This window comes from Parambassis ranga, chromosome 1 (genome assembly GCF_900634625.1).
Source record: "Parambassis ranga chromosome 1, fParRan2.1, whole genome shotgun sequence".
Taxonomy (NCBI): Eukaryota; Metazoa; Chordata; class Actinopteri; family Ambassidae; genus Parambassis; species Parambassis ranga.
In genome coordinates, this window is record NC_041022.1 from 6,985,337 (window position 1) to 6,997,780 (window position 12,444).

Below are 12,444 nucleotides of genomic sequence, written 5' to 3' on the forward strand. Positions count from 1 at the left end.
CTTTTTTTGCAGTTGCATGTTGAGTTGCAGGTTGCATGACATAGATCCAAATGATCCTTCTGCACTACATAAAACGCACATATTAATGTCAGATTTATTTATTAAATTAAGAATTTCCTTTACAAGTATTTTAGGTTATTTTTTTTTAGTTATAGCATATATTTATTATTGACCCCATTGATCTTGGGATCCTTTTATTGGCTGAGGATAATAATTATCTAGACCGTATTAAAAAAAAAGGGACTAACTAGTGAAACAACAGCGCCACCTTGAGGTTGTTAATTGTTATAAATGATGTGGTTACACTTGTGTTTGTTTTCACTAAAAATAAACTAAGCACGCGGAATAACCTCCATACGCTTGAGATATGTGAATTGGCGCTGTGTGCAGATGCTACTTTGCGACAGTTGACACCATGTTTTCATGACTTTGCGGACACATCCCCACGCGGTGTGTTCTCGTGCTGCTCCTGTGCGTCTCGTGTGTGTTGACGTTTGCCTGCCGGTGATCAACTTTGACAGCCAGACGCAGCAGCGATGTGCACCGCGACCGTTAGCCGGAATTTCATTACTCCGATATATTATTAATAAGCGACGTTTAAGGGACAGGGTTACCGCTAAAATGTTCACAATAAAAACATGTTATTGTAGTGGAACGACACAGTAAATAACTTATTGACGTGAGCTAGCCACGTTAGCGAACTAGCCTTGCCCGAAAGTTCTATAGTACTGCTCCTAACAAGTTAATTGTTAGTCTGTAAAACAACGTTAGCGGACTGTGTCCATGAATACAAAACATGGAGTTTCTGAAGCTAGCGGGGTGACCATTACTTCCACCAGTCCTTGAAAGACTTCTAAACCAGGTAAGAGGAGCTAGCTTGCTAGCAAGAAAAGCGGCGTGTCAGTCTGTCTTTTTAACAACAAATAATACAAACGAGCTAGCTATCGCTGATTTGTTCAACTGCGCTTGTCTTCAGAGTAGTATTGTTTATCTCAACCTTTCATTTGTCGCTATGGAGTTTGAGGTAGCAGCCGGCTAGTGAATGCTAGCTGAGATGCTATGCCACACAAACTTCACCTTACAACTTGCTAGGTGGCTAGCTAGCTGACCTAGTCTGATGCGACACCGGCAAGCCTCTGTGAGCTTCATTGTTTTAAAACAAGACTTATGGCTGTATATCTGTGTTTTCCTTTTTAAGGGGAACATCGGCTGAGCTTAGAACCAGGTTCAAAACGACATCAGCAGAGAATAAACTGGACTCAGCCGGCTCAGCATCCAGCTCAAAGATGGAGTTAGCAACGGTGAGTGCTGCCAATGTTGGTGGTCTTCCCTCAGGCAGGCAGTCATTGAATCGGACAGTCACAATGTGAAATATCCTTTATTTCGTTACATTTATGTCTCTTTTCCCGAACTGAATGTATGTATTAACCTATTAATAGGCTTGTGCAAAATCGTATCGTGTGCAATTAATCGTCAGAAAAACTCCCACCGATTAATATTTGCCACTTATCAATTACGGCGATTAGTGCCTCGTCATGACGACGCATTTTTGTGTGCGACGTACTCTCACCATCACCCGCGCACATGTGAGCCCACAATAACAATAATGGCGGAAGGCAGTGGTATTCAGTTAAATGATGCGGAGCAGCACGTTCCTAACAGAGGTTCAACATCTGTCACCATAAACCGGAGTACGAAGAAAGCGCAACGAGGCCCCAACGCCGGCTACAGCTGTAGTATATAGTGCCGAGCATGCGTACGCTACATGCATTAGGTGTGAAGCGTAGAGCGATGGTTGTTGCCATAGTAACTGGATGTTTGCTCGTATAAAAGGAATGAACTCTAACTGGAGGAGCTGCCTCCTGATCTTTATTTATGGACTCCACAGCAAGAAAGGAAAACATTACAACAGCGAAGTCTCCTCCAGCAGATATTGGAAAAAATTCCACTCAGCTGAGAATCCGCAATACGTTTAGTCAGTTTGCTCCTTACGACCAAACTAAGCACTGGAAGGACATAATGCAGGTTGATTTGCACACACATAAATTTAAATGTGGAATTGTCCAGTTTGTTTGTTTGTTTTTTCTGCTGCTGTTCTACAGTATGAGTGAAAACATGCACTAGTGTGTGACATATTCCAGTCACAGGTTAATTTGCACAGACACATTTTTTAACTTGAAATCACTGATGTGACTTTTTTCTAAACTTATTTGTCCTGTTTAATTTTAATGTTGACATGCACTGCTCTGTGACCTTAAGATAAGAAGATTTGAATGACAAAGTTACTTTAAATGTTTGCTTCATTATTATTTTGAAGCAGTTTGTGCATCTTTTATTAATACATATTTTAAACATGGCTGGTTGGTGACTAATCACTACTCACCAGCTTAACCTGTTAGAATGAAGTAGTTAACTTGAGTGATGATTTGTCTGTATCATTTTAGAACAATGTGGCGATTTAGAGTCAAAAACATGTAAACAATAGTCATCAATTAATCGTTATCGGCTTAATGCCACAATTAATCGTGATTTTTTTTTTTTGCCAGTATTGCCCAACCCTACCTATTATTTATATCCTCCTTCAGTCAGTGAGGAGGTTGTACATTTGATCTTCTGCGTATAATGTTGTGATATTGTGTATTGCTGGGAAATCAATTAAGTAATTACATATGGGAATCCCTGTATCTCTCAGTTCCATAGTCTCTCAGTGTTGCTTATTGACACGCTCAAATTTGGCCAACACCTGCAGAAGCTTTAATATTGTATGTATACATATGTCTTCTTATTGCACCTTAAAGTCTGTTTACTCTTTTAAGAGAAAAACAATGTGCCAAAAATATGCAATCCTGGATAAATTTAAATATTAAATGTAATTACTACTTTCCTCTGCAAATGTAATGTGAAAGCAAAATATGTAGGTAAATTGTGTGATTATCACATCTGAAGGGGTACATGATTGGGGAGCAGATTTGTAGATGGCTCCTTAATTACTTATACAAATGGACCCCTACTGCATGCATTTCTGTGACCTATATTTGAAAGTCTACCACACATACACGTACCACTTCATGACTCATGCCATTTGACAAAGATGCAATTGAACAGGGGGCTTTACAGAGTGGGTGGGAGAGCAAAATACAGATGTGTGAGTGTCTCTGAAAGATAAAGATAGAAGCCCATAGGAAAAACGCAAGGCTGGATTAAGCTTCTGCTTTGGCTGCAAAACGACGGGGGGGAGGGAGAAAGGACAAGAAGCAGGAGAAAGCCATCGTGGGGTGGTGGGAGATGGAGAGAGGAAGGAAGGTTTGTGAGAGAGGAGAGATGGAGGTTTATTTTGTAATATGCAATTTGTAACAGCAGCAGCACAGAGACAGGGAGGTGAAAGAGGGCAAAATGCAGGAAAAACAGGATTCTCAGAGCCAAACCGCAGGCAGCCTGGGGAAGGTAGGAGTGTGTCATTGTGTGTAATGTGTGTGCGTAAAGTGGCACTTGTGTATGTATTAGCAGTGTATAATATAGTATGGATTAATGTTAATACCAATGACTTATTGTTACTGTCAGGTGGGATTTTGTTATATGTGTACATGTTAACCTTTAAATGCAACTAAATGTAGCATTGGTCTGACCATATCTGTGTACCGTGCTCTTGCTGCCTGTTTGTCCATGAGGCATGTACCCAAAGATCATGTTGAGTCTCAACAGTCGTGTGTGTGTGCGTGTGTGCAGGCGCATGGGTGTAAACTGTCTCTGCTCATCCCCATCATGTCCTCAGTGTAGGAACCTGGACTCTGTTAGTGCTATAGGGTTGTTGTTTTTTTTTTTTAAATGTCAGACAAACATATTTATTTATCTATGTTCCAGTTTATTTTTTGTAATGTCCTTTATTCTAAGACGTGCCAATGTTTTATCAGGATATTTCTCTGCAGTTAATTGGGTATTTATTTCCTTGGCATTTAACAAGAGGTGACCAGTGCCAGGAAAGATGTTGAATGACACATTTTTCACATTATGCCTTTCACACTGTAACTAATCGTTTACATTACTGTCTGCTTCAATTTGCCTCTCTCCATATTTCCAATGTCTTTCTACATTCCACCCCTTCTCTTCTCCCGAACCACTCTCTGTGGTTCTCTTTGCCATATCTCTCTCCTGTCACTTCACTTTGCCATTCCACGGTCCTTTCTTTCTTTCTGTCTGTCTCCTCCATTGTCCCTCTGTCTCTTTCCGTCACTGTCCTCAGGCTCACCCGGCTCTCAAAGCCTTCATGTGTGGCTCGCTCAGCGGCACCTGCTCTACGCTGCTCTTTCAGCCTTTGGATCTGGTCAAGACACGGCTGCAGACGTTGCAGAACAATGCCAAGCCTGGGTGTGTGTTTTCATCTGTATACATGCATCAGAACATGTACATCAGCATGCCTCTGGTGTTATCATTTTTTTTCTCCTAGCTCTGACTGTAACACATATACACACTCACTGTGATCCACACAGAGAAGAGCACAGGAAAAGTTGTCAGCAGTGCCAGCCTGAATCTGTTGTTATGACCCATATACGGCAATTAGTCACACCAGCACTGTGTAATCATACTGTCAGGCTGCTAGGTTGCAATTAGCAGCACTGAGGACAGGAACAGGAAATGCTAACATGTAAATATGGGTTTTTATTTTTAAATTATTCACTTAGGTGGGAGTTATACTTTAACAGAGAACTCCACAGGATCATTTATATGCTGACTGATCATTCACCACATTTAGAACTGTTTATCTGTAGCCTTTCTTTGTTTGATGTACAGTGTTTTGACGTCTGAATGCTACTCTTACATGCCTGAATGTGTCTTACAGTGCACCTAAGGTGGGGATGTTTACCGTTTTCATTAACGTTATTAGGACAGAGAATTTCTTCAGTCTGTGGAAGGGAGTCTCGCCAGTGAGTAACTGACATTGTTTATTAACCTTTACCAAAAAATCCTGCAGTTATGTGTGGTTTTTATAAGTTTGCCTGCAGGCAGTAGTCAGCGGGGGCATTTGTTCTCCAGCACAGACACTCCATCTTTCAGCTCACATTAACATTCCCTGTCTGGTTCCCTGAGATCCAGACTGACACTCAGCCAAACGCAGTCTACTTTTTGTTTTAACTCTGCTCAACAACACTTAAATAAAGCAAGTAAACTCTAAATCTGGCTTTATTTACCACTTATTAAGCTTTACAGACATCATACAAACACATGTTAAATACTATTATTTTCCCCTCTACAGTCCTTTGTGCGATGCATACCTGGTGTAGGGATTTACTTCAGCACCTTTTACTCACTGAAGCAACATTACTTCCTGGATCGGGCACCCAATGCTGGTGAGGCTGTTCTGCTTGGAGCTGGTGCCAGAACTGTAGCCGGAGTCTGCATGCTTCCATTCACTGTTATCAAGACACGCTTTGAGGTAAACATCAGCTTTTATACTCGCTCACAGACCTCAGATGGTCTCTGTGATTAGTGGATTTGAATAATATCATCTTTTTGGGGCATGTTGGCTAATGTCTATCTGCTGTTCAACTGGTTTCCATTGTTTCTTGGTGTGAGCCATCCAGTTACGATACTTTGAAACAAGAGACCTTTTTGGAGACACAAGATGAACTGATAAAGCAGCTCTGTAAACTATAATGTTTTGTACTGTCTTTCTACATTTATCTGTTGTTTCAGAGTGGCCGTTATAACTATGTGAGTGTGGCTGGTGCTTTGAAGAGTATGTATCAGACAGAGGGAGTCAGAGCTCTGTTCTCAGGGCTGACGGCCACACTGCTCCGAGACGCTCCTTTCTCTGGCATCTACGTCATGTTTTACAGCCAGGCCAAGAGAGCACTGCCTCAGGGTGAGAACCACACATTAAATCAGGACAAAAAGATGGAGGTCATTAAATTGTGAAGAGCTATGTTGTAGAGTTCTGATGAGAAGAAGTTTACAGCTGCGTATCCTTAAAAGCTTTTTTTAAGTACTCAGAGTTTCATGTTTCTGTTTACTTGATTTAAGGAGGAAAAAAAAGTAGTTTATTGATGTCAACAAGTGCATTTGACTGACTTAGTGATTTTCCTTTTTAAAGTATATGCAAAAAAACCAGAACAGTAGCAGAACTGAAGAAGGGAGTGATGAAACATCTTCAAAAAAACAATCCTTGAGTCCAGCCTCAATTTATATATGTAAATATATGATATGCAAAAATGGCAGCAAATACAAACTTAACTTCTGGGTGAACTGAGAAGGACACGATTACTGTGGTACCTCAAATACAGGATGTGACATAAAAACTGATACTCAAAGCTCATGTTTTCCATTGTTTCTGACACCAAGGAGGAATATTAGCTACACGGGCTGCAACATTTACATAAAAGCAGTAAACTGAAATGTCCATTTGTTAGTATTTTTCCTTCTTTTAATAATCTTACACTTGGTTTATGTCCTCTCAGAGGTGACCTCCGCAGCCTATTCCCCAATAGTGAACTTCAGCTGTGGGGTATTGGCAGGCATCATGGCATCGCTGGTCACACAGCCTGCAGATGTGGTGAAGACCCACATTCAAGTTAGTCCATCCCACTGGAGAACTACAGATGCTGTTCGCTACATCTTTATGGTGTGTAGCCGAGTGCATGTCTTGAGTATTTGGTACAATATACATTGTCTCAATGAACTTTTCTGCCTGGTCCTCTTCCTTAGGAGCACGGCCTGCGTGGGTTTTTTCGCGGGGCTGTGCCCAGATCTCTCCGACGCACTTTGATGGCTGCTATGGCTTGGACTGTCTATGAACAATTGATGGCCCGAATGGGCCTCAAATCCTGAATAGCAACACAGAGAAAGAGATGAAAAATGAGGGGTAAATAGTATTTTTGTTGCACTGTGAGCCTCATGCAGGAAAAAAAGGGAGCCAAGGAGTTTACAGACACAGTGAAGAAGCACTACCAAGACTCTGAGCAGTGGAAGCAGACAGAGAGTAAGAATGCAGTATTTGTTTGGTGTTATTTAAATGTTAGTGAAAATGTGGCTTTTTGTGTCTGTACGTGTATAAGTGGAGGTGTGACACCTGAAACACGTCGTTCATGTCAGTCTTGGACTGTAGTTACACTCCCTGATGTGAAGTGAACTCTTTAATATTTATGTTCCTACAACCTGACTTTTGCTCAAACCGTAGGGCAAGTAACTCTTCTCAACATGGTAGAGTGTTTAAAAGACAATATCACAACAATGTTAGGACAAACAGGAGGAGGTGGAGAGAGGAGCTCAGTCTTCTCCCATGTTTTAGCATTAGATTGAGGATTGTTTCTTACTTGCTAGAATTTTTGGTTTGTTTGTTTCAAGCTTAGACAATCACAAATACTCACAAAGCTGCATTATGGGAAAAATCCTGTCCAATAATTACATTAAAGCCTTTGTTGTTCTCTATGCTAATTTAACCTTTATATACAAACTGCGGTGCATTTCTGACTCAGCATAAACCAGATAAGTAACTTAGTATCTGTAGATCCAATAAATCCAGGCCACACTCAGATCAGGATATTGTGGAATTTTGTGTGTTGATTATTTTGTGGATTTACTATTTCCAGCTGCCCTGTGAAGTTTATGACCACTAATACCTGTGCTGTGCATTATAGATTTTTATAAATGGGTCCTAGTTTGATTTATATCATGCACACTGGAGACTGGAGTTTAGCCAAAATGCACACCGCTTAAAAGATTTATTCACAGTTTGCGTAGGGGATTTGATTTTGTGAATGTAAATAGAAAATTTGTTGAAATACAAATGTGTGTTCCAAAGGTCACCTTGTTTGCAAATGTTTTCTGCATGTTGAGCAGATATTTTGTTAACAGACTGAAGCTGGAATCTGTGACATATTTACCCATGCAAGTGAAGCATAATAATATTATAAACAGTCTGGAGCTGTGGCTCTAAGGTTTTGTAAATATTTTACTTAATAATGTAACATAAGAAGGCCAAATTTTCTCTAGCTTATAGAGGATATCTGTTTTCATAGATATTATTTATTGTTGATATAAAAAAAAGGTGTGATATATTGAAAATCATTAAATGTGTGACTGTTTATAGAGAAAAATCCAAATGGAGGATCTCCTGTGTGGAGAATATTGAAAGAGATTGTTATAGATTTTAATGGATCACAGTCACCTTAAGTGTGAACTCACGGAAGAAGATTGGAAGTAACAGAAAAAAGGTTTGCAAATAAATACGTTTGACATTGTCGCTGTTTAGTTTTCACTTTTAATGAAGGTTACAGGGGAGGATGAGGCATTCACTGCCAGGAGAGGATACCAAGCAGACATACATGTTGTTTAAAGGACTGCTGAAAGTTAAAACAGTGACAGGTGAAGTCTTTGCTGTGTAACACAAACTGTGTATCTAACTGTTCCCTTCATGTGCCATAATTCTCATCTGAACGTTTGTCGTTTATATTCAGCGTCACACTACTTCTGACTGTGTTTCCTATGGTCATTGTAAGTGTATTTTGTCTGTGCATGTGTCTGCTCAGACACTGTGCCTGCCTGACTTCTAAGGTCAATAAATTCTCCTCATTTTTTCCAGAAGTAAACTCGACTTTGTTTCATTAGAGGTGACACAGCTCATTGAGGATGGTCTATGCTTTAAGACCTTCCAGCAGTCTCTTGTTGGAAGGTTATTGTGGTTGCTCTGCAGGTTTGATGATTTTTTTTAAAACATCTGGGAGGTGTTCCATTTGTTGATGACAGTTTTTTTTTTTCAAAATAATCAAGATATCTGATTAGGTGAGCCATTCACTGACAGTATAAATCTAGGAACCATTATGAATTGACCAGATCACCGTATTGGCAGACGGGAAAAATAACCAGCCACAAAGGATCTTTGAAGGTTAGCAGGTATCACTTAGCATGTTGGTAGGAAGATGTGTGCATGACAGGCAAGCGGGTATGTCTAAAACATGCTCTGAAATCCTATTTTCAAAGTTTATATCTCTCAAATCTGATAAGATAATGGCGTCTCTCTGCCAGTTTTTCTCTGCTGTATTCTCTGAGCTGCCACAATAGAATTTATTTTTTTAACACATCACGTTATAACGTGATAAATTTTTGGGGGAGTAATATTTAAACTGTTTATCAGTAGCCTAACCTAACCAGTTTACTGCTCACTCATATGGGAACATGACTCATTTACAAGATTTTATTCAGACATGGGGAGATTCTGTCCTTATTGCTCACAGTGGATGATGCTGTGATCAGTATGCAGACAGAAGGATTTTAAAATGCATGGGGCTGTTCAGAAGAAAGAATAATAATAATAACATGATAGCGTCTTATGACATTATAATGTGACAGGGTTTCACATTTCACACTTTGGCAGTTCAGCGCTTCTGTAGATGTGACCTTTGCAAATGGAGACATTAAAACACTTGACAAGTTTAAGTGGTTCTTTATTTAATGTCACATTATGTGTTCGTAGGACACTATTCAAACAATTCATCCATGTTACTAACAAACCAGAAGATGTATGACAGACAGCTGTATCATGACATAACCACAATATTACATATAACACACAGACTCTAATGGCTAACTGCAACATTACTCAGATCTAATAGCAGATGAAGTTAAGTCTTCAGTTAAGGCTTCATCTCTGAGGTCAGACTTGTGAGTTTGTTATTTGTCTGTCTGCAGTGTGTTAACGCCTGTTTCCATGACAGTTTCTCCTCCATCACAATGAATTTGAAGCAGTAACAGAATATCATTGTCCATATTTCAGCATCATGCCATCCATTCCTGAAACAACCACACCAACATACACAGCCAGCAGGGTAGCCCTTGCTGTCAGGCTGAGTGACATGTATGTTTGTTGCAAGTCCTCCTCCTGACCACTTCCACTCTGATCCAGTTTTGCAGAGACTGATCCAGAACTCATCAGAGACTTCCCCAGCTGTTACATTTTTCAGCACCTCTTCTTCCCACCTTGTTGATAAGGGAGAAAGATCAGTGTAATGTGTCCTGCAGTATGTTTGAGCATCATCCCATATCATCCCATTACCCAGATACATATGGTTTCCAAACTGAGCCGACACACTGACAATAAAGAGCATAATTAGAATCACAGCCTCCACGCTGCTGCAGGCTTTGGGTAGACAGCTTTTGGTGTGTTTTGACCTCAGCTGCCTCTTCATGTGAGTCAGGAAGCCGTCCTCCTGTCTTATTTCATTGCAGTGCTTACATTGGAAAACATGCAAATAAATACAATACAATGGGTCTGGGACGTTCCAGGAGCCTCTTGGCTGACACACAGACCAAGTTATTGCAACATCTTCACATCATTAGATTAATAATTAATGTTAGGTCAAACAGGACACCCTGACACCTGGTTAATGGTGGCACAGATTTGATTCCAGTTTGTAACCTCTTTTGAATTTCATCTCCTCTCTCTCTCTCTCTCTCTTGCTCGCTGTATTTAACCTTGAAAGTGAAGCATTGCTTAATCATTGAGCCAATGACATTTAAAAACAGTCTATATCAGTGCTGGAGCTGATGGTCTTTGTAGCCTTGTTCTGGGTTTGTAAATATTTAGGCCATATTGTTCTGTTATTTGTAGAGATATCTGTTTTCATAGACATAATTTATTATTGTTGATGTAGAGATGTTTTAAAATTCCAGTTTTTACACATTAATGAAGGTTAGGCATTTACTAACATTAGATGTGAGTCCAAGCAGACATGTGTTCTTTAAAAGACTGGTGAAAGTTAGATTTTAGATTTTTATTTTCAGGAATATAGCAGATTATAACTCACTGCAACTCAGTGACATCAGTGTTATTAAGTATTAATCTACCAATCTACCCACAATAACATACAGAAAGTTATTAATTTATTCTTCATGTCCCAAAAACTACTAATAAAAAAAAAATACTAATAAAGGTTGTGATTACATGTTCTACACAGACATACTGAACGTAAGATTTCTTTTTAAATTAAATCATTTTAAATCAACTGAAACATCACTGCGATCCTATATTATTATAATTACATTATAATCCTGACCCTATAACCACTCAGATCTAATAGCAGATGAAGTTAAGTCTCACGTTGCAGTCCACGCTCTCCCACTTTCCCTCTTTAGTTAAAGCTCCACAGCGTTTCCACAGTGGACACTGATCATCCTCTGGGGACCAGGCCTGGTACTCCAGAGGGCTGCCATCCACCCACAGCCAGTCATCACTGATGTAACGCAGGCCGATCCACACACGCTCAGTGATCCATTCCGGCTGGATCTCACTCAGGGCCAGGAGATGCTCCGTCTCTGAGGTCAGGCTTGTGAGTGTGGTGTGTGTCTGTGTGCAGTGTGTTAACGCCTGCTCCCACGACATCTCCTCCTCCATCACAATGAGGTTGAAGCAGAAAAAGGGTAACAGCTTTGTAAACACATCATCATGTCGTCCACTGCAACTACATTTGCGCCAACATACAGAGACAGCAGGGTAGTCCTTGGTGTCAGGCTGAATGACATACCAAGGTATGTTTGTTGCAGGTCCTCCTCCTGACCACCTCCACTCTGTTCCAGTATGGTAGAGACCGATCCAGAACTCATCATAGACTTCCTCAGCTGTTGCATTTTCCAGCACCTCTTCTTCCCACCTGGTAGCTAAGGGAGAAAGATCGGTGTAATTTGTCCTGCAGTATTTTTGGGCATCAGTCCATATCATCTTATTATCCACATACACATGCTTTCCATACTGAGCCGACACACTGACGATGAAGAGCATCTTAAGAATCACAGCCTCCATGCTGGCAAAACTTTCAGGTAGATGGCTTTCAGTGTGTTTCTACCTCAGCTGCCTCTTCATGTGAGTCAAGGAAGTCCTCCTGCTGTCTCTTATTTTATTGTGTTGCATACTAAAATCATGCAAATAAATACAATAAAGTTTTTAGGGTGTACCAGGAGCCTTGTGGTTGATGTACAGACCATGTGATTGCAACATCTTTACAGCATCAAATTTACATGAAGTGGCTGTAATCAGTTTATAGGTAGCAGGATATACTAGGAGCGCATTGGGTGCTGCAGTGGAAGGGCTCTGTGAGGACTTGACAAGAGTTGTGCACTTGAGTTTTTTTGTGAAGTTTGAAAGGTCCTGGCCAGAACAAACTTTGTGGTGGTGCACTGCCACCTCAAAGAAAGAAGATTCCTGGTATAAACCTGTCGATCAGCCGGGGCCCACCTTTTGTGGGTGCTCCAGCTTCCGTCTGGATTCAAAATACATGCATGTGCATTATGGGCCTCAAGGTTGTCCTTTTCCCACATGCTAATTTACGCCTAATTTATATAATAAGCTTCACTGTGTGAGGTGATGGTTTGGATTCTTTTTGAGGAATGCAAAAAAAAAAAAAAAAACTCAGCCAAATAGTATTCAGATTCAGAAAACTCTATTTGTCCCAGAGGGGC

General features: G+C 40.4%; 1 protein-coding gene across 2 annotated transcripts; it reads left to right on the forward strand.

Moving 5' to 3' along the window:
• The first annotated feature begins 341 nt into the window (after window positions 1–341).
• On the forward strand, window positions 342–8,123 carry LOC114441583 (mitochondrial glycine transporter B-like). Of its 2 annotated transcripts, XM_028414586.1 has the most exons (9): window positions 342–862; window positions 1,199–1,301; window positions 3,361–3,444; window positions 4,241–4,365; window positions 4,838–4,922; window positions 5,252–5,431; window positions 5,692–5,860; window positions 6,453–6,616; window positions 6,700–8,123. In XM_028414586.1, exons 2-9 carry the CDS (start codon window positions 1,287–1,289, stop codon window positions 6,820–6,822), a joined length of 945 nt encoding a protein of 314 aa, XP_028270387.1. In that variant the 5' UTR covers window positions 342–862; window positions 1,199–1,286; the 3' UTR covers window positions 6,823–8,123. The 2 variants fall into 2 exon arrangements, with proteins under 2 accessions (XP_028270387.1, XP_028270379.1); XM_028414578.1 differs by lacking the exon at window positions 3,361–3,444.
• The last annotated feature ends 4,321 nt before the right edge of the window (window positions 8,124–12,444 follow it).

Coding starts and splice junctions, on each gene's coding strand:
- LOC114441583 (XM_028414586.1), top strand. Junction 4,923..5,251: donor TGTGGAAGGGAGTCTCGCCA/GTGAGTAACTGA, acceptor TCCCCTCTACAG/TCCTTTGTGCGATGCATACC. Junction 5,861..6,452: donor CAAGAGAGCACTGCCTCAGG/GTGAGAACCACA, acceptor ATGTCCTCTCAG/AGGTGACCTCCGCAGCCTAT.